Genomic DNA, 22,346 nt, shown 5'->3' on the forward strand with positions numbered 1-22,346 from the left:
CTCCTGGTCATCACACAGGTACTTGACACACTTTCCAGTGTTATAATCTCACAGCTAATTACCATCACACTCCTCCAGATGTGTGTTTCTTCTTAACCTCAAATCATCTTCTCATTAACTTTCTGTTGTTATCTCATATGACAGTGTGTTTTTCTTTTTTTTTCCCATCCCTGTCTCCTCACTAGGATGCTCCTCTGAGCCCCAAGCCCCCCTCTCCTGACTCTTCTGACTCCTGCCCTTCGTCTCCCAAGCCCCCCGCCTCTGTTAGTACTCACCCCTGTAACCTCACCTCATCCACCAGGCTCTGTCCTACAGGACTTTAACTTGGTCTGAGGTTGTGAGCAGTGACACATGTTGCAGCTCACTGCAGGGTTCCTCCACAGGTCTCGAAAATGTGGAAAAAAAATTAAAGAAAAGTCAAGCGTTACACAGAATAAGAGGAAATTTGGACTCGAGCCTGTGTAGAAACACTGTAATAAGCTGCGTTAATAGGTCAATAGGCATATTACTTGGGCTTGTTTAAATCACACAAGGTTTTTTTGTTGTCAAGAGACATTAAAATATTCTTTCGGGTTTGCTCCTGGCTTGGTTGATCATCCATGTTTCCCCAAAGTTTGCTTCTTTATCCAAAAAGGTAAAAGATGACTAGCTAAATGCTGCAGTAGCTTCACCAAGAATCCTCTTTTGAGCCTTTTCTCATTTATTTCTCTCTGTGCACTCTCTAATGTCTGGTCTCTTGTCTTTCCTGAGCGGGGATAATGACAGCAGTCTGTTTTTACCCTAGACTTAAAGCTGTGATTGTTCTGGTGGCGGTGTGTTTTTGCGGTGGCGGTGTTTCACAATGGTTTGACACATGCTTATTGTTTACCAATATTTAGTTTTGACAGCAGCTTTCTCCTCCGTGATCCTGCTGTGGTTATCAGTCATAGTTTGTGTCTGTAAAATGATGTTGTTCTGACGCTTGTTTTTTGTCTCCAGCCATCTGAAAAGTGTGGGGTTCTGAATGTGACAAAGATCACTGAGAATGGCAAGAAAGTACGGTGAGTAACACCAACGCTTTAGCTAAATCTAGTTCTTCTTTAAGATCATTTTAATCGGTTAGGTCTTTTTCAAACCTCCTCTTTTTGGTTCCAGTTATTCTTTTTTTTTGTCTTAACACAAAGATGTACAAGAACTTTGTCTAAATTTCTGCATTATTCAAATAGCTCATCATCAGTCCTTAGATGCAGCTTCACTGTTTTTAGTACTTGTTTTTGGTTCTATAACCTGCTCTATTGCTGAATAAATACACAGGACACTGCACATATTTACTGACCGCACTCAAGAGTTTTTCTGAATTATCTGTTGCAGGAAGAACTGGACTTCTTCCTGGACCGTCCTCCAAGGATCCACATTGCTGTTTGCCAAAGGACAAGGAGGTGGAACCAGCTGGGTGAGTGACAGAAACATTTTTCTGTAAAAAAAAAAAAAAAAAAAAAAAGAAAGAAACGTTATTTCTCATCAAGTCAGTAATTGTGTGGTGTTGCTGTCTAGACAAGGTTGCATACAGTAGAGTATTGTTCTCGATCATTTGGGGCTGTTGAACAGAGGGCGAGGACGAGTCTGTCATCTCTGTGTAGTTATTGTTGTTGCTGTTCTTTTATGTTAAAAGGCCTCCTCCATTAAGTTCAATCCAAAGGAAAAGTGTGTTGTCTGAGCCAGTCTAAAAGAGGCAGGTGCCTTTTTTATTCTGCAGGATTCAGTTTTTATGCCTCCTTTGATTTGTCAATGCAGCCTTAAAAGTTTCTAAGCTATTTGTCAGGTCATTTGAGGGAAGTTGGGGTTGAACTTTCTCCTTCCTGGATGTTTCTTTTTCTTTCTCTTTCCATGCCTCCATCTCTTTACCTTTGGCTTCACCTCCCTCCCCATGTCTTCCTTTTCTTCATCCCCCCTTCATCCCTCCATGCAGCCATTCTACCACAGTGGCTCCCTCCCTGAATTTCTCCTGTCACTGTTGAGTAACTGGAGGCCGTCTGCTAAGAAACGTCCTGCTGTCTCCTATGGCTGCTCAGGGCTCGACCGAGCTGCCTCTGTATGTGCTTCCTCCTTCCTTCTGTGTGCTTCTCTCTCTCCTCCTCTACACGACATCTCCGTCCTGTCTGTCATGCTCTGACCCCAACCCCTCTGTGTTATCAGTCACTAGCATGAGGCAAAGACGGGGGCAATATTACTGTGTCTTTATTAGAAGAAACATTTTAATCTGTGGATTAACACGACTATAAAGAGGAATATTTATTTGACATTGTAGACATTTGTCTAATGGTTTTGCCTCAGAAGGCAGGATGGAGTTCATGAAACACCAGACTTGTAAGCTGTAAAGTTCAGACTTCAGATGAAGGTCTGCTGTCATGCTTTCTGATTATATGGACAGAGCATGACACTCAGGAAGGATTACTTTCAGTTTTTTGCATGTGTGTTGACTGGTGGAGCAAAACTCAACAGTCTCCTTAGCTTTTAGTCTCTGCACTTTTTTTTTCTTTTTTTCCTGCAGTTAATGAGCTCTCAAGGTAAAAGGAATGGTAATGAGCTTTGGTTGTGTAACTGGATCATTTTCCTTCACCTTGAGAACTTCAATTCAGCATGCACGCACATCAGAAGAGGTGGATTTCCAATTACTCATTGGAATTACCTTTTATAATCAATTCAAAATTAAACATATGCATATACACTCAGTTGTCAGCTTATTAGCTTTATCTAGCCAAAACTAATGCAGTCTACTGCAGCAGTCCTGCAATAAATCCTCCTTCATGAAGGTTATAATGTTCAGTTTTTATTGAAACTGTTTCAGAGGTGACTGATCATTTTGGGCTTTAGTGTGAAGTGCTGCTGAACTGTATTGAGTTATACTGATAGGTGTTTTTTATTATTTTACCGAGCAGTGACATTTGAATTTCTCCTTAACAGCAACAATTAAACACCACCCCATTTATATCAATAAGAGTGGGCTTAACAATAGAAACCTCTAATACAGTTCAACAGCAGCACAAACTGCGTCCTCCAAAATGGTCCTAGAGTTGAATCAACACCACAGTGACAATAAAACTGAATATTATAACCTTCATGAGGAGGATTTACTGCAGGACTGTTGTATTAGACTGCATTAGTTTTACCAGATGTTCCTAATAAACCAGTTGAGTGTATATATGGAGCATAAACATGTCATTTAGTAAGTTTTCTTCTTTATCCTTTCATAAATTCCTTTTGTGTCTAGAATATTACAACAACAAGACATTACAGTGAAGGACAGACATTGAACAACATAGCCCTCCACAATAACATCACCAACAACCAAGAATCAAGTACAATAATATGCAAGTAATACAGCTAGCATTTGTTTAACAGAGCGATGAAAGCTGAAAAGAGCTATACTGGAAGGTGTATCTATATATGAGCAGGTCTTTTGTGTGTTAATCTGCTGTCTTTTGATTCTTTTCTTGTCTCTAGTTTGGAAGCAGTCAGTCCAAACCCGAGTTCACTGTAGACCTGAGGGGCGGCTCGGTGGAATGGGCCTCCAAGGACAAATCCAGCAAAAAGCATGTTATAGAGGTGGGTGAGAGCTCACATCAAGTTTTATGTGCTCTTCAGTCTTTTGCTTGTTTTGAATCAGTTTTTGTGTTTTTTTTCTATAATAGTTTGAAAGCACTGAGTTGTCTCAAATACAAACAAAACAATCTTTTTCAGAAATCTTCAGGAGGGTTTTTTCTACATTTTTACTCCTATTTCATTCCACAACTCTGTTTTGGCTTCCAACAAAACAACAAAATTACCATATTTTGGCTGTAAACATATAAAATCACAGATTTTTACTTCATGAGCCCAGATACATAGAGAACACATAAAGAAATAAACAATAAAGATGGTTTAAAAATACACAATCAGGGTGTAGCTGATTTTGTGGAGGCTGATTTGGCGTCTCTTTCCTGGTTGCAGCTGAAGACTCGACAGGGCACAGAGCTGCTGATCCAGTCAGAAAATGACAATGTCATCAACGACTGGTACCGAACGCTGCAGGACACCATCAGCACCCATGTGAGGACCGACACTCTTCACTTACTCTCCCAGAAAGTTGTTAGTTTAGGAAATTAAGGTCTACAACAACACCATTTGTCTTGCAGCATGGGATAAAATGTTGGTCAGATTAGGGAGAGGGTTTGAGACTGTGCAGGTTGTCGAGAGGAGGAGAAGAGTAGACTTTGACACGCTTAATGAAATGGTGTCGGCATGTTCACGTTTTTGATGGAAGTAGATATTTTAAGACAGATGAACTCAACTGCATGTCCAACTGAGCACCAGCTGCTCATTTTATCCACAGGGGTAGACTGAGACACATACTACATACACAGTAGTGTCATAAATACATTATGCTGTACAGATGTGTGAAGTTTGCAGGGCAACGAAGGAGGAATCATTGATTGAATCTTTGGTTATTTCTGAATGTTAGGCACTCTTATAATCATTCATAAAAAACCTGAAACCCTCAACTCGCTGTTAACACACATTTGAATAGAAATAACATTTTAAAAACTGCATAAAATTACAATAATTTGACAAATAACTCTGGGAGTTCACTTGCTGTTTGTTTTAAGATTGAATCAGCTTGGTTTCACTTGTAATAAACACATGAAGTTTATTGTTTCCCTGCCATGAGAGTCCAAAGGTACAGCAGGTAGAGGTTCGTACAACCAGTGTCTTATCTCCCTGTGTGTGTGTGTGTGTGTGTGTGTGTGTGTGTGTGTGTGTGTGTGTGTGTGTGTGTGTGTGTGTGTGTGTGTGTGTGTGTCTGTCTTAGGCCTGGGAGTCTGATGAGGCCATTGAAGAGGACATGCCCGACTCGCCTGGTTTTGAGAAACCTGACAAGGAGAAAGAACACAGAGACTCAAAGAAAGGCAGAGGTGTGTGTGCTGTTTCATTGTGTCAAGCAGGAGGCCATAACAACTGTCTTCACTGTGTGGTAACCATGGGAATAAGGGATAGCAACTGATTTGGGAAAAAAAGCCATTACAGATGAACAGTTCCTAAGTCAATGCTCCTGTCTTAACTTCCTAACCTCTCAAAATGTTAAATAACTGTTAATCTGTCCTAACTTTGACTTTGCCATCACTCAGCTAATTTATTGTTTTTACACAACCAATAAAAAGTCAATGGATTCATTTAGAGGCTCATGGCAGACCCTAACGATGTGTTGCAGTTTGATGACAAAATACATTTTAGTAGATAACAGGTTACCCCGGGCTGTGATCCTGCAGTTCGCCAAGCAGCTACGAGCAGCTGTGGAGAGACTCTCCTAGTTGTGGTGCAACTGACAAATGCACTTCGTTTTTTTGCTAAAGGGTATTTTTAGAGTGAAGTGGTCAACGTAGCAAAAAACTTCAGCGAGATAACAGACGTTAAAGTTGAGAACCATTGCTGGATTGTGTTTTGAGGATTTCCTAACCTGAGATGAGGAAGGTTTCTTGAAGGTAGTTAGGATTTGCTTGTGTAATAGTCTTCCTCTCTCTGAAAGCACATACCATTTTGGGAGTTTTTTAAAAGTAAAGTACTACCTAAACATTTTGGTGAAACTGATAACAAATAATGAAGAGTCAAAAATTTAAGTGAATGAAATAGGAAAATAGCAAAAATGATACTAGGACTTATCTAAAAAGAAGAAAAATGAACAGGATACATACAGTGTCGAAGAGTATAGTCAAAGCTTAAAGTACAAACAGTTATCAGTGTGGCTCAGTGTGTTGACAGCCTCATACCTGTTCTATAAAACAACTGCTTATCAGTTTCATTCCTCCACAACATCGAGCGGCCGTCATGGCGATCAGTGTGCTTGTACGAGTGTTGGACAACACCATCCTGTCTCATCTCTCCTCAACAGCCATGAAGACCTCCACCAGCATGGACGCCTCCGACAACAAGAAGACCAGACACAAGCTGAAGAAGTTCCTCACCCGCCGCCCGACCCTTCAGGCTGTCAGAGACAAGGGCTACATCAAAGGTAACAGAGCAACAAGCTGCGCTGACAAACACAAACTTCTCTCACATCTGAGACACCAGCTGCCTCCAGTTTATCTTGGTGTCCCAGCAGCAAACACACTACAGACACAAGCAGTGAATTTTACTAAAGGAGCATCACATTGTATTTTAGTTTCATACTTTTATTGGATTAACTGGTGGAAGAAAACATGTTGTCCAGTGGAGATCATGATCATGATAAAAACTGATGGTGATCTTTTATAGGTTGAGAGCTCAACCAGTCGACCATTTAAATAAACATTTAACTGCCTGAAAGATACACACACATGTGAAAACAAGTTTTTTGGTTTTTTTTGTTTGTTTTTTACTTTTCCCTCCCTTCCTTTTCCTCTCTCTAAACATTTTTTAACTGGACAATGATAACTATCAAATCAGGAAGTTGGACATCAGTTCACACACACAGATACAGTCCAAATTTGTTCGTTATCAAGTCCCAACATTTTGTCATTTTACTCACACTTCATATCGTACAACATCTACTTTATGTTAGAAAAATAGTACAGTATGTTAAAATAAATCATGTCGCTCTGACCTCACTGACATTCGGTTTCAAACTTCCATGTTTATTGCATTAAGCTTTTAGCCTACATGACATTTTAAAAGGCACACAGGTAGATAACTTCCATTTTTATTGAAGTATAAGTACAGGGAGGCTTTGGAAGCTGAGATCTGAGTGTTGACAGAACACACGCTGCTGACTGAGGACTTTGGACTGTTGTGTGACTTTGTTTTTGTCATTGTGTGTCTTCAGATCAGGTGTTTGGCTGCAGTCTGTCCAGTCTGTGTCACAGGGAGAACAGCACTGTGCCAGACTTTGTGAAGATGTGCATCGACCATGTGGAGAACAATGGTGGGTTTGGATATATGTCACTTTACCAAATCTGAGTTAAAAGGAAACAATTCTAGTTTCTTTTAATCTAACTTGTAGTAAAAGATGGGTGGGGTTTACTGCCACTTGATAACACAGGTAATATCAGATATTACTCACTGTTACTACAGGTTTTAGAGGAGTAGAAATACTTGACTGTCTGAAAGCATAAAGTACTCTTGTTTTGAAGGATTCTAAGCGAAAAAAGTCAAACCATAAGAATAATTTCTAAATATTACTGAAGTGGTGTTTCCCTCCCATCATCCCCTGCAGGTCTGTGTGTAGACGGTCTGTACAGAGTCAGTGGAAACCTGGCCGTCATACAGAAACTACGCTTTGCTGTTAATCACGGTGAGTCCCTCCCTATTTTCCTTTATTTGAAATGAAAATAATAATGAGAATGATGTGAAAGGACTAAAAGGTTAATTGAAATATTTTAGTTGAATTTCTGGTAGTGTCTTTTTGTGGTGTAAACTTTTATAAGAGTCTTTGACTGGAGGGTTTGTGTGTGTCCAGATGAGAAGGTGAACCTGGCAGACGGAAAGTGGGAGGACATCCATGTGACCACTGGAGCTTTAAAGATGTACTTCAGAGAGCTGCCCGAGCCTCTCTTCACCTACACTCTCTTCCATGACTTTGTCAGCGCCATCAGTAAGTGCTGCATACCGCTGTAGTGCAAACGTGTTTATTTATTCATGCACTCCCTCAGTGTGAACGTTATGCACTGTCTGTATTACTAAGTATGTTGTCAGTGGAAGCCTCTTTATGTCAAAAGCAAGACTGTGCCTGGAAATTTACTGCTGTAAAACCCCAAACCATCAAATTCTTCTTGTCACAGACTTGAGATCAAAGCTTTTTTCCAGTAGTTTCTTTTTTATTTTACTGATTTTATGCTAACTTGAAGAATACAAACTGAATGCACGGTTTTAAGCTTTTAAAAAGTGAAATATTTAGTTTGAACTTTATTTATTGTCCTGTTGAAAAATTTTATAAAAAAATTACTTTGCTTGAAAACCTCATTAATATCAACCAATGAGGTCCCCAAACCCCACTTTAAAAATATAATTTAATTTGATAGACCTCTAACATCAAGTGAACCCAGCTTTGTATCAGTGAAAGATTGTTGCACTGGAAATGAACTTGACTCTGGTGGCTCAGATTGTTCCGTCAGACTTTAATACACTTTGTTTTTTGTTCTGCAGAGACACCAGACTACAAACAGCGGGTTCACTCCATCAAAGATCTGGTCAGACAGCTGCCCAAGCCCAACCACGACACCATGCAGCTCCTCTTCAAACACCTCAGGAAGTAAGTAAAACATTGATTCCCCCGCCCCCTAAAACACAAGTTTATTTTGAAAACAGACTCAGAATGGATAGGAACTGCAGAGGTTTCGGGCTTCACCGGAGAATTGTTTTCATTAACTATTTAATCTGCAGATTATTTTGTCACTTTAGTGAGTTACTTATTTTCCAGAGACCATGCTCCAAAACCCAAGGAAATTTAATTTAAAATGATAGACACGGAGAAAAGCAGCAAATCCTCACACCAGAGAGGCTGGAACCAGAAAATATTTAACACTTTTGGTCTGATAAATGACTTAAATGATTAATTTATTATCAGTTTATTATGTATTAACGATTTGATTAATTCACTAATCTTTTACCGCTATGGAGATTAAAATGTTTTTTTAACCACTCCTCCTTCCCCCCCAGGGTGATCGACCACGGTGAGGAAAACCGTATGACCACCCAGAGTGTGGCCATCGTGTTCGGCCCCACGCTGCTGCGGCCTGAAACCGAGACCTGGAACATGGCGGTCCACATGGTCTACCAGAACCAGATAGTGGAGCTGATACTGCTGGAGTATGAGAACATTTTTGGCAGGTAGACTGAGACGCCAGAGGATGAGCCTTTTGTTTATTTTCTCTCCCAACGCAGAGCTCTTCCTAACCCAGCATGGCCCTGCCAAAAACGGCCCGGCTCGGCCCGGGGGCAGCTTCTCTTCATCTCAAACCAACCTGCAGTCACTGGCTTCTCCAATCTTGCAACCTCTGGACCAAAGCCAAATATGCTTCATAAACCAAAACATCGCTGTAACTAACTAACGACCAAAAAGTTTAGACTCTTTGCACTTTTCAGTATCTCGTTTTCTCCTGCAGCTGCATTTGTGCCACTTTACTGCAAAGGTGACGTCCTCCTGTCCTGACACTGGATTCCTAAAGTTAATAATAGACTGGCCAAACAAGCCTCTGCTACTGCACAGACTGACTGAGACCAAAGGAGCTGCAGAGGAATGAGCCTCAGTAAACCTCTATCACAGAGGAGGCAGCAGTATTGGAGGTTTATGATGTTGGATGCAACCTGTATGTATCGTACTGTAAATTTCATCACTTATACTGACTCATCACTCCTGTATGTACCACACTGGGGAACCAACAGAAGAAACCAAACTGCTCTCTTCCCTCAGCTTGGCTTTAGATGTGTAGACACTAAGAGGTGAAATAAGCTGGAGCTAGAACAAGGAGAAGGGATTTGGAGGTTTTTTTTTTTTATTTAGGAATTATACAATTTTAAAGAACATTTTTGTCTCTTTCATGTTCTCTGTTCTTTTTATTTTAAATGTTTTGTTCTCCTCTCGCTCTCTGCATCTGCCTCTCTTCCCCTCTTTCCCCCCTCCTCCTGAAATACTGGACCGGGGTCCTCTGAACACTTGAGAGATTATCACTCTGTATTATATCTGCATGCCATCTTCTCCATTTGGCTTCTAGAACAAATCATCTCGCAGTGGTCAGAACATGAACTTGAAAACAAACAACGGTACTCAGCTGTTCCTTTCCTTGACCAATGGATATAAAATGTTATGGCAAACAGCCTTGAAACATGTCTCCATTGATACATTTGTACAGTGTTTATGTGTGTGCATGTGGATGGGGGGATGGGTGGATGGATGAATGGATTTACTGACAATATATTGTACAAATAGTAAATATAAGTACATATGCCTGGAGTGTTAAAAATAAGATAAGAGGGAGAAATCACTATTTTGTGATCACTGTGTAACCAACATGTGAGGAATGAAGTTGTGAACTGGGGATGTGGCGGTTTACCTGTGAATCAGGTAGATGAAAGATTGTGAATGTAAAGTAAATGTTGGCTTTATCAGACTGGAATAAAGGCCTCTAATAAGAGGAGACATTCTTTATGTTGTTTTTATACTTTTTTATTTAATGTCCACTTGTGCTGGTTCCAGGTAGCTTAGCGTGATATTGAAGACATTGGCACTGCCAGAGTTTCCCACTAAGCTCATATGTGCTAAAATTTTGTTCTTCATTTTCACTATGAAACTAATAACAGCCCATTTCAGTTAATAATTAATACACAAAACTGAAAGGTTCAGAATAATATTAAAAAAGGTTTTAAAGGTACATCAAAATAATTTGCCACCTGAGATAATGCAACATTTAAGTTGAGCCACAGAAATTTCACAATTGTATATGGATGTAAATGTCACTGATGTTAAAATTAAGTTCACTTTTTAAGGCTGCAACTGACATTAGTTGGTACCATAAGGAGAGGACATCTGTGAGATGTTAGTCATCTTAACATTCTGTCGAACTTCAGCTATCTTTTTTTCCTTTAACGAGAGTTGAATGAATAATGAACCATTGTACTTGTCGCCAATTAATTTTCTGTCAACCCACTAATCAATTAATCATCTGATCATCAGAATTGGTTTTTGGGTGCCAGGGGAAATTATGAAACTGCCGTGTGTAATGGAGGTCTGTAGGGGCTTCCTATGGGATTAATCTAGCCATGACAACGAGGTGCTGGAACTGGATCCTAACTGAAATGCTGCCTTCATTAAGGTTATGAAATACACCTGTGATTTTCCTGCTGTGAGCTACACCTGTGAAAGTGGAAGTTTTCTCCCACTGAGCCACAAAATGGTTATGAAGTAATCTATTTCACTATAAAATGGGATATCCCTGATAATAATCAAACTCATGTCAACATCAATAACCAATAATTTAAAAGATTAAATTGACTGTAAGGAATTATTTTGCTTGTATCTTCGTATCTCGGGCCTTCAGGTTGTTTGTAAATTATGAAAATGAGTCCAAAAACGACAAATGTAATGTAGATAATAAGCACTACATTGTCTTTACTATTTCTACCTTAATGTTTATGTTGTGGCCTGAGCAGCTCTTAAAGGATCGGAGCCAGGAAATACATGACTGGAAATTTATGATCTAAGCTCAAAGGCTAAATTTAAACTTTATGGTCATTTTGGAGATTGCTTTTGAATTTTATTGTGTTTAGCTAGTATATTTTTGATTTTTCATAGATCCTTGTGGTGGATGATATAATTAAAAGTCCTATTAACGTCCTCGGTGTCGTCAGAGCCGCGTACGCTCATTACGCAATTTGCGTAAGCTCCGCTATTTCCACAGACCCGGCTCCCGCTGGTGTCAAATCAATGTTTACAACTTCAGAGGGGAGATGAGACGGACCTATAATCTACCTCTGCTCCTGAAAAGAAGAAGGAAAAAATACCACCAGCGTGAACTGCGGGAGCAGCAAACAGGTGAACTCGTGTTTTTAACTCCAACTTTTACGTGAGAAAGTAACGGTCGGCTAACGTCCAGGTGCTAGCTTACAGCGCATCTCTCTCGGCGGGCAGTTTGTCTGTGTCCTGCCCGGCAGGTTCCCCTCAGGGCAGTCCTGTGACTCTGTGCCCGACAAAAGTTAGTGAAATACAACTATTTATTGTTTGTTTAACGCCGACGGTCAACGGTGGGAACCGCAGGTGGTAACCGCCCAGCAGCGGCCGCTGTGGGGCCGGTCCCGACGGTACAGCCCGGACAACAAGGCGGCGTTTATCTTCCCTCTCAGTCGAGGTTTAGTCATTGACAAATAAAGCTTTTAATTATTAAAGTATGCATATTTTTGAAATTAGAATAATGTGTTTCAACAAGGCTTATTTGTGTTACAACATTTCCAAGTTTTAAATTAATTTTTTGACTTTTTTTAACCTCACCACCTGAAAAATGTCCGGTGGCGCAACCAAATTTACTTTTTTTATATCCTTCTATTTATTCTAAGTGAAATGTTTGGCAAGTATACCTGAGTGTGTCTATAGTGGCTAACACATTGCTATTTTGTTAACTATAATTTAAGATTCTTGCATTTCAGTGGGCAGGTATTTAATATTTTTAATATCCAATTTTACATTTAAATACAGAAAAACGTGTATATAAATATACAGATGAATCTATTTAATACAATAGCTATATACCTCATAGTCTCCAACCATTTGTTCACTTTAACCTATCATTTATTGGTTTGAATAAATATTTTACCTGGTCGCACCACCTGATGATTCAGTTGTGTCACCTGACTTTTGCAGCTAATTTCAAATTAAACAGGCTTCTACTTAGACACCTGTTTAACCTAACCAAGTTCATACATATGGTTTTTTTTTAATAAAATGAAGAGTCTCATAATAAAATAACATTTTCCTAGTTTTACCTTGGTCGTAGCACCTGACATGAAAAGTGTACCAACCCAACTATTAGTTGAAAGTAGCTATTTTTATCAATATTTGAGAGAGCTCTACAAACCTTTTCACTCATCAATAAAGATCACCTGGGGTCCTCTGGCTGATGGAATATCCTTCAGAATAAAGGATGCATGTATACAGTTGCACCACCCTGACATTTGACAATACACAAATTCCTGGAAAAAAGTTTTTGAATTATCTTAACACCTTTAAAACTGTTAATCTTTGTGAATTTAGTTTAATTGAAAGGTCTTATTTTGAGTTTATTATTATTAAAATATCATATTTAATACTTTTCTCAGGCTGTTCATTAACTCGGACGGTTGCGCCACCTGACATTTTGGTGGTTTGAGATGCCAAAATATAAAATATATACATTATTATAATGCATTGAAAACATGGTCAGATTACAGCAGTTTTATAGAATAAAATGATGCATGTCATGAATTAATTAAAATTATTTTAAAGGAAAGTAATGTACTCGGACACAAAAATATGCACGTCATGTCAATGACCCAGTTACAACTCTGGTTTAATAAAAACAAGGGATTTGCATTGATTATTGATAAAATATTGAACTTTACGTATTGATTTGCAGAAGCATTCTGGGCAATACGGATGCACGTCTCTCAGTAAATAATATCCATCAAGTATTCAGCTGAAAATGGTTTGCATGGCTCACAGGTCAGGTAAGAGGGCTCCAGCTAAATTTTACTTTGGGTCTGTGGGAGTCCCCTACAACACCGTTGGTATGATTCTGACATACAGTATTTACAACACTAACATGCATCCTTTTCCAACATCAAACTTGTCAAGAGGAAAGTTAAAATTTGTGGCAAAAAACGTGGTGCTAAAGTCAAAACTGCCAGGGTCTAAATGAAGAGTCAATTTAGAGTATGGCTGAATGAAATATTTACTGTGGTGGTTTTTAGTTAGGCAACAAAGGCACACATCGTTGAGTCTACAGAGCTAGCTTTGTGAAACAGAAGTGCAACAACATGCAGCAGAGAAGGACAAAAAAAAGTTTTACCAAATGGCAACAAAGTGAACTCTTGCTTTCAGGAATCACTTTTATATCTCATGGATGCAGATCAAAACTCAAGTACATACCACAAGGAAGCAAGCATTTGATATAAGCCTATATAAATAAATAGCTACATCACAGAACAATTTTGAAGACCTGATAACTATCAAAAATCACATTAAAGGCAAAACACAAAGTGCGATTTTGTGATGCAGATGGTTAAGAAGGCAGCAGTATTGTGGTGCAACATCTTTGATGCCTGGTCTGGGTTAAACCTTCGCAATGGATTATTTTATCAGAGATTTCATGGTGTGAGAGGGCAAATGTGAAGCATTCAGCTGGGGGCAGAGGTTTTCTTTTATTCTGCTGTGGAAATACCATCTATTTTTGAGAAATTGCCAACATTTGACTTTCCTAAATGCTTATCTGGCCCCTGATTTTAAATCTGACTGCGCTGGTGCATCAAATGCTCAAAAAAGGAACTATCTGCCCTTGATCTACTAGCCGTATAAATATTTGCTCCACAACAAAACATGCTGTTTAAGTTTATAATGTAAAACCTCAGAATGGCAGTAGGCTTGAGGGGCTATCTGTCTAAAGTCAATGTTCCACACTTTTTCAGCAGTATGATATCTGTCACACTTCCTATCACGGTAATTGAAGAACCACATGTGTGGAATCACATGTAGAGATTGCACAGATCCATGCAAAAACATGGCTCAGATACAGTGATGAAGGAAACACAGACCATTTGCATCATTTGCACCAAAAAATTGCCTCAATTTTGCACAAAACCACAATGGAAACCCGACTAAAGAGCGTTATTATCGCTGTCCAAGGTGCTGATCCTGGGATCTTTGTCAGTTAGAGGCACTGACAGATAAAGTGTAAGAATAAAGAAGGAAAATATGCTTTAGGAAATTTTAAACTAATATTTTTTCTGCAGAAATATTGACTCTTAATAGAAACAGATAGTAACTGTACCCTATTTTACATAGTAACTGCTATAATCTCATGGTGCGCGTCCCACAACAGTGTAAACCTTCATTCATTCAGGAAAGAGTTTTGCTGAGCCTAGATTTTCTTTGTTTTAAGGACTGTCCTAACTTAAATTGTTCCAGTTATAGAGTCAGGACAATACATTCTTTTTGGTTGTCACTGACTGAATTCTGTATTGCCACTTAAACCACATTTTCTGATCATTTTAAACTGATTAAAAGTAGTTGAATCCAGTTGAGATTTGTGATGTTTTCTACACATCAACCAAATTACGACATGTTAGTACACATCTATTGCTAGACACATTCAGAAATGAAACTTACTGAAACCAGCTGAATTATTTCTGAATATTTATGATCACTGTGTTTTGGAGAGTGGAAAGCAGAGTGCTAAAAGCCGAATTTAAGATTTTAAATTTACACAAATACATGTCACAAGGCAAAACCACAGACAGAAAAACGTGAAAGAAATACAGAGTTTGAGGTTGTACTGGAAATCTAATGCCTGCAGCTCAATTTTCATTTTATGGATTATTCTAATCAATTAAATGTCAAAATAGTCAAAAAAATGCCCTCCACAATTTTCAAAGGCCAAGATGTTGTTGCTATATTCCTTTTTCCAACCAATAGTCCAAATTACAAAGATATTCAGTTTAAAGTTACTTTATCCAGAGAAATGCAGTAAAGCTTCATATTGCAGAAGGTGAAATCAGTAAATGAAAAATCATTCAGTAAGCCATCAGGTAAAACAGCTTTATATCAATGTTAAGAGATTATCACAGTTCATATAAATATATACTAAACTGTACAAGTTGAGGATCCCGGCTTGAGGCACTGATGAGGGAGCAGAGAGCTTCTTGTTCCTCAGTCTAATTTTTGCAGCCAGTGTGAGGATGCGAACATTGACCTTGCAGTGTGGCCTCTGAATGAGGCTACATTTTAAAAGTTAATATCAATACTTTGTGAACTTGTGCTTTACAGAACGAGCAGGTTCTTCTGTTAACATTGAAATGACATGGTAGCTGTGGCTGTCACTGTTGGTCCTCCACAGAGAGGATGTTGTGGCAGCGCCCCGGGCCCGGTGTCAGGCTCTGATCATTTGCTGCCTCCCCGAGGAGCCTCTCCCCTCAGCATCCACTCCACTTCACCCTCAGCCCTTTGTGGCTCCTGGTGATAAGGCCAAGCTAATATCTACTTAGTTGCTGACTGCATGGAAAATGATAAGCGCAGGCTGAGTGATCTCAAAACAATTAAGTTATACCTAAGCCCTTTTTCTGATGTTATCTGAGACTGTAATTAACAGCACTTACAGTAAATATGTTTTCATGTGTTTGCACATATTGATGAGGTTAAATTTCTTGTTTGAGTGAAGTACTACATGGGAATATGAAGTAATTAAAATGCACGTGTAACAGACTCAAGTCTGAAGTATTCACAGCCGACCAACAATATGAAAATGCTTTCAGAAAGACTTAAATTGAAATTGAAGTAGGGTTCAACTAAAGATTACTTTTTATCATTGTTTTTTGGAGTAACTCAATAATCACTTCTCTGAGCTTAAAGTGTACAATTTACAATGATATGAAAAAAAATAACAGATAATAAGCACTGCTGGAAAGCTGGTCAGAAAACACCAGACAGTCTGACAGGTGGAGATGGGCTGGTACATACACTAGGAGCTGTTTAAGGGATTGGTAAGAGGTGAGTAAGTGGGTGGGGCAGAGTCAGGTGGCTGCAAGGAGGGAGAGCAGGAGGGAGTGGCAAGGTCTGAAATGACTTGGTGATGTTGCAAAGGTGGGCGGATAATGAATGAATGAACTGTGACAGCTGTACCTCTATATCCAATTTGGTTTAATTTAATTTGATTTAAAGGCTGAGTGTTTTCTTAATAAGATGTTTGACTGTCTGTTGCATTAATTAATACAATATTTCCACATTAATTTAGGTTTCATTAAACAGAGCTGACTGACAACTGGCCTCAGAGGACGGGGAGATGTCACCAGCTAAGGACTAATGGAGAGACACGAGGAGCATCAACAGGAGTGGACACTGACAGGTCAACACACACACGCAGTCTTTTCTGTCACCAGTGAGTGTGTGTATGAGTGTGTGAGCACCTCTGAGGAACTCCTCTTCAAACTACACATGCAAATACAGACAGGACCTCCTCTGTTACTGCTGCTACCAGTTCTGCATAGTAATTACATTCTTCTTTGCAACTTAAACACAAACACACACACACTCACACTCACTTAGAGGCTGACAGGATTCGTCTCTGACTCCTGCTAGCAGCTCTGCATAATGATTACGTTCCCTGCAGACATTTATGTTGCCAGTGCTGGCACACCTCTCTGCTCTTAACCCAGACTGAATGCGGGAACAGCCAGGTGGGCTGAGAGTGTCGACATGTAGTTCACCTCACTCAAAGGCTGCAGTGAATGGAAACCAGAGAGTGGGAGAGGCTGAGACTTTACATGCAGCACAACCACCTCACAGTGTTTAGCTTTGCTGTTTTGAAAGATCCATGAAGATATTTCAACTAGTTTGGTGAGTGGATGTATTATGGAAAGTGGTTGACACCATACACCTAAAAATAGCTTTTCAAGGCTGTGAAAAGGTTTTACAGATATTAAACAATGGCTTAGAATTTAAAAATAAGTGGTTAGGATGTGTACCACATGACCGAAGATTCCCTGTCTCTTTCTCTGTCCCTTTCCTGTCACTCTCTATTGTCTAAATATCTAAAAAAAAATTAAAGTAATAATAATAATGGTATAGTAATAATAATAATAAAAAGCACATTAATTGATCAGCCAGAACCTATGATTACTGCGCTCACATTGTACATAGTTGACTGTGGACCACGTGGAGCTCACACTGCAGGTCTTTGACCAAGTGTCAGGGTTTTTGTTTTTTCCTTGACCTTCGTCTTTCCCTAAACTTAACCAAATATTTTTTCTTTCTGGAACTTTACCAGACCTAAACCACAGAGCTGTCAGATAAGAAATCACTCATCTGGAACAGTCAAGTTTGTTATTTTGGAAGGCACTGACAAACACCTTCTTTTGTGTTGAAATTCAACGGCCTTCTGACTGAGCAGCTGAAGCTGAGCTTGTTTGCTTTAAAATAAACAACCAACAACCACAGCTGTCTTCGGTCTTACAGCTCTTGGCTGGCTTCTGTCAGCTTTGTTGGTTGCAGCAGACTGTGAGAGAGATCTCTATTGAGTTTGATTGAGTGACAGGAGCTCCAGGTGGTAGTCTCTCAGTGTCTCTCTCTGGTAGTGTAAGTTTAGTCAGTACTGGGAGAAAAACCAGTTAACCAGCAAGATAAAACCTGCTGAGAATCTGCTCAGCCTCTCAGAACGCTGCTCTGAATTTCTACTCTTTTTTTCATCGCAGGCAGGACTGAAGAGTCACTTCTTATCTGTCAGAATGGGCTGAAAACTCAAAATATATTTCATACTGTGCTCCTTCATACCCAGATTTTTACCCTGAATCTGCTCTCAGAGACCCAAAGTGATATCTATTGCTGTTTTCAAGTCACAAGGTTATATTTTTCAGGAAAAAACATACTTTAAGGAAAAAATTGTTGTTTCAGGAAATAGCATTTAAGTGTAACATTGTTACATTGTGACAATAAAAATGGGAAATAAAAAATCAAAAATGCTAAATAAGTTTTCTGCAGAATCGAGGACCAGTAAATGTTTCGATAACAAAAGAAAACATAGTTAACATCACTGCAATTATTGTTGTCTTTAAAAGAAAATGGAGGGTTGTGCATGGTCAAAAGGTGACAGGTATAATACTCCTGTGTCGTGTTACTGACCTTCTCCTTCATCCTGTTGGTCAAACACAGACTAAACTCTCCCGCTTGTATGAATGTTCATCTCCACTCAACCATCTGTTATTTTCTAATGCATTTGAAGCTAAGCATCACTGAGCAGATGGCCTAACTAATTTGGCACTAACTCCCACCAAAATGAGAGATCTAGTCTTTGGGTTAAAGTGACGTCTACTTCACAACTTGATTGAGAGCTTGAAAACACCCAATTTGGAAAGGATTTAGTTCTCTGAGGCAGGTTTGATTGTTTTAACATTGAATGCCCTGAACAGATATGCATTTTGTTATCCTCCCCTGACCCTAGAGATTGAGCACGTTATGTTCAGGGATAGTAAGGAAAAAAGGCTTTCAGTCATAAAAATGTAATATTGTTATAAACATTTACAAACTGAAAAATACTAAAATTCTAGGTCATAAACTTGAAATAGTTGTTATCCAAAATAGAAAATGTCTTATACACAGAAATTTAAAATGAGTAGACTCTCAGTCTATGGATACATGTTCGTCACTTACTTTTCTATTACTGCGTGTGTTTGAGCAGTGTAGTTGCTACATGGAAGAAAATAGAAACAAACATGTAGTGAATCAAAAACTGAAGCTTTACCTCCTAAATGTTTGAATTCCCACACCACTTGCAGCAAAGGTGCCGGTTTTCTCTTGACATTTTGGTTTGATGACTGACAGCAGAAAAGCAAGGTGACCAAGTTAATGAGATTTATCCAGAAAGGCCAATCTGCTGATCCACAGCGATGCTGTGACATTTCTCTCGCTTTAGATTGATCGATCCCCACAGGCAAAGCATTAAAACAAGAACACAAGTGACTTTAAATGAATTTGTTGACTGGAACCAAACAAAACAAACTTTTTACTCTTACAGCACACGTAGAACAGACAGAGATAAACATATCCAATATTAAATATTATATATATAATATATATGTAATATATTAAAAATATGAAGGATCCATTAACAAATAGCAATGTCATTACATCAGTAAAGGAAAAGTACTTAAAGAAATATTTGGTTTGGGGTTCAAGGTGTTGCACACTGTCTACAATAGATTGTTCACCACCACTTTATCGATAAACTGGCCTGATTCAAATGAATAGGAAGGCTACATTTTTTTATCATGCAGGGCTGAAGTTACTGAACGCAGTGTTATCATTTAGTGGAGCTGTGTTTTTCAAACTCAGATGAAATGAAAAACAGTGTAAAACTATGGAAGAGTTTAGACATCTTCAATCCTGTTTTGGACTCAGACTTATCCACAGTAAGTGTTCTGTTTTTTTGGATGACAAATTTCATAATGTCTGCTGCCTGTAGTGGTGACACAGATCAGTACTGAAAGTCACAGAGTCAAGTCAACACCAGTGGGGGGTGTGTGTGTGTGTGTGGTAGGCATTAATCCAAAAACTGTTTCTCCAACAAGCCTGAGGGTGCAGCTGTCTCCATCAAGGGCAAATGGAGGCAAATAATAGAGCAGATTAGCATAAAGTGTCAAGAATCAGCTCGGGGATTTGTCACATTTCTACTGCACACTGTCTGCAGTAAATGAATCCACTGCATAAAATAACACAGGGAAAAACCCGTCCTCCTAAACGTGGGGCTTCAAGGCTGAATGGTTGCTTTGTTTTTGTTGGATTTTGTTTTTAAAAACACTGGGAGCAGTTAAAGCTCATTAGAAATCATTAAATAAATCCTTCAGATCGTTGCAGCATCTGCTAACACAGCATGCTTGGATAGATCAGTGAGCTTCCTGCTCCACAGGGAGACTGTCGAATAAAAGCAGGAGAAATGGCACACTGTGATTTTACATGCTTAGTTAAGTTTGTCCACCGTGTCGGTTTGGAGCTTCGCTGTCTTGCCTGATTACTCCCAACAAGTTCCACCTCTCCAGTCATTTGCTGTCAACAAGTTCCTGTGGAAAATATCTCACGCTTTGATTTCTGGAGTTATTTGCATAATAGCTGGCTCTCTATCACTATCAGCCACTGGAGAAAATCCAGTTTGTTTTTGCTCTGTCCTCTATCTTGTGATTTCTACCAGGATCTCAAACCCGGTGGTGTAGAAGTTAGAAGACTGTCTTATTTGCGCCCACCGGAACAAATCAGAAATCCACCCTGAAACCTGTTGCCTGTGAAGATGGAGGAGGCATGCTGGCAGAGAACCTGGAAATGTTTGTGTTTGTTGAGCTGCTTTGGAAATAAAGAACATGTTTCCATCACTAATCACTGCAATCACAATGACTGAATCCCTCCAGAGAGAAACACAACAGTCCTGGAAATCACAGCCATGTGAATTAAAGTGGGGGAATCCTTGTGCACCGTGTAATGCAAGTTAACAGGTTTAACTGTGGAGCTGAGAATAATGCTGGGATGCTGCAGAATTGAAAGAGCAAAAGAAAAGCAGAGAGGCAGTCACTCTGAGTTATGTAAATTTGCAGAAGCAGTTTCCAGTAATCGTTTCCATTGTAGATGGTGGTGTAATTGTGCTGCTGTTTGCTGCTGATAAACCTTTGGAAGAGTCTGGTCTCGACTGGATTCTATCAGGAGGTCGTCAGACAGAAAGTGTTGGCCAAAACAGGCATCCAGGAGGTTTTGTTGGTAGCAGTAGTTTTTCCTCTTTGTCTCTGCACCAACAAGATGATGCAGCATGTGAAGAGAAGACAGAAGCAGCAGACAGACACAGATACCGACACCTCAGTGTCATCATATGTACATGCTGCTCACTGGACTCTGTTATCTGCAGCAGCTCACAGTACAGAGAGTGCACAGAGTCTAAGTTTAGATGGTCCCAGTGGAGATAAAACCACTGACCGTGGAGGAGATACTCCACACACTGAGCTCCACAGGACTTTTGTGTCTGTTTCTCTGCTGTTTGTGGCTCCATCAAAAACTTTCTGACAGTTTAATCTTTGGCTACTTAAAGTTTCACCAACTGAAGGCCTGAATGGAGGCAAAGAGGGAAATAATCCAGAAACAAAAATCACTTAAATATCAATGAAAATATAACTTTTGATCACGTAGCGTAACATAAATAGCTTTCATACTTAACATTTTAAGTGGAGGGCCTTCACTTCAATTAGAGTGACCAAGACCTTTAAGTAAACATGTGGTTCTCAATGAATAATATAGCCCTGGCCAGTCAGGAACTCATCATGTTTTATATTGACCTGTAACAGCTTCCCACACGGGCTGAAACCAACGATTATTTTCATTATGGAGGAATCTTAGGTCTTACGGCACAGTGAAGTTAATGATATACTTGCATTTAATTTGATGTGCACCTTGTGGCTACCTCATGAGTGCAGCCTACCTTGGAAGTGTTGGTTGAGTACATCCTTCTAAAAATGAACACTCCATGTACATGAGGTGCAATTCAGCACATGACCAGTAGGGACAGTCTCAGAAAGAAAGATTACTACAACACTGGTGGAAGGTTTTGAGGAAAGACTCCTAGAGCTTGTCCACCAGTCATTCTGAATGTCGTGATCTCAACATCAGCTATATTGTAACTTCCCTGGGTGTCACTACTGTTACTTTTAAGGATGTACAAAAACAGAAATTCACCAGGAGAATAGTCTCTTTTCAGCCAGGGATGATTAGGCCCCTTTCTGACCTGTAATGGATGGACTTTTTAATCCTCCAGATACACAGAAAGTACCCAAGCAAGCGTGAACAGTGACTGTCATCACAGCTATATGGGTCAGCAGAAAGCAAGTATATTAGTGACCTCACACTAGCCTCCTGTCCAACAAAGCTGTGTGAAATTTGTCCCAAAGAAGGATGAGAAGTCTAGGTTTGTGTGTTGAGCAGAGCGATCAGCTGTAAATAGTGTATGAAAGTGAGGCTGTACTGCTAAAATTCTGCCTTTTCAAACGCAGTACATCAGTGTGTCTTTTGGCTGACTGTGCAAGAGCCACACGATCATGGTTAAACAAAAGTAAACTCTGACCTGAGTCCACCAAACCGGGAAACACCTGGTTAA

At 39.5% G+C, this 22,346-nt stretch overlaps 2 protein-coding genes across 9 annotated transcripts in view; both read left to right on the forward strand.

Annotated features, from left to right (window-relative positions):
* Window positions 1-10,135, forward strand: part of LOC139628889 (rho GTPase-activating protein 12-like) — a 57,100-nt gene extending 46,965 nt beyond the window's left edge. For 5 of the 7 annotated variants that reach the window (XM_071491041.1, XM_071491040.1, XM_071491042.1 and 2 more), the window contains 12 exons: window positions 186-263; window positions 979-1,040; window positions 1,351-1,432; window positions 3,484-3,585; window positions 3,970-4,068; window positions 4,829-4,931; window positions 5,906-6,025; window positions 6,815-6,913; window positions 7,205-7,282; window positions 7,448-7,582; window positions 8,134-8,239; window positions 8,647-10,135. In XM_071491041.1, the coding sequence (XP_071347142.1) occupies window positions 186-263; window positions 979-1,040; window positions 1,351-1,432; window positions 3,484-3,585; window positions 3,970-4,068; window positions 4,829-4,931; window positions 5,906-6,025; window positions 6,815-6,913; window positions 7,205-7,282; window positions 7,448-7,582; window positions 8,134-8,239; window positions 8,647-8,821 (1,239 nt within the window). In that variant the 3' untranslated portion in view covers window positions 8,822-10,135. The remainder of the gene's footprint in view (window positions 1-185; window positions 264-978; window positions 1,041-1,350; window positions 1,433-3,483; window positions 3,586-3,969; window positions 4,069-4,828; window positions 4,932-5,905; window positions 6,026-6,814; window positions 6,914-7,204; window positions 7,283-7,447; window positions 7,583-8,133; window positions 8,240-8,646) is intronic. The other 2 variants (XM_071491043.1, XM_071491046.1) reach the window with 1 other exon arrangement.
* A 1,016-nt stretch (window positions 10,136-11,151) lies between these two features.
* Window positions 11,152-22,346, forward strand: part of LOC139628887 (contactin-associated protein-like 4) — a 156,675-nt gene continuing 145,480 nt past the window's right edge. Inside the window, exons 1-2 of one of the 2 annotated variants that reach the window (XM_071491037.1) lie at window positions 11,152-11,518; window positions 16,475-16,571. In XM_071491037.1, coding sequence (XP_071347138.1) covers window positions 16,529-16,571 — 43 coding nt within the window. In that variant the 5' untranslated portion in view covers window positions 11,152-11,518; window positions 16,475-16,528. Of the gene's footprint in view, window positions 11,519-16,460; window positions 16,572-22,346 lie in introns of both variants that reach the window. The other variant, XM_071491035.1, reaches the window with a different exon arrangement.

This window comes from Trachinotus anak, unplaced genomic scaffold (genome assembly GCF_046630095.1).
Source record: "Trachinotus anak isolate AG129_WGS33_773 ecotype Australia unplaced genomic scaffold, CSIRO_AGI_Tana_v1 ptg000012l, whole genome shotgun sequence".
Taxonomy (NCBI): Eukaryota; Metazoa; Chordata; class Actinopteri; order Carangiformes; family Carangidae; genus Trachinotus; species Trachinotus anak.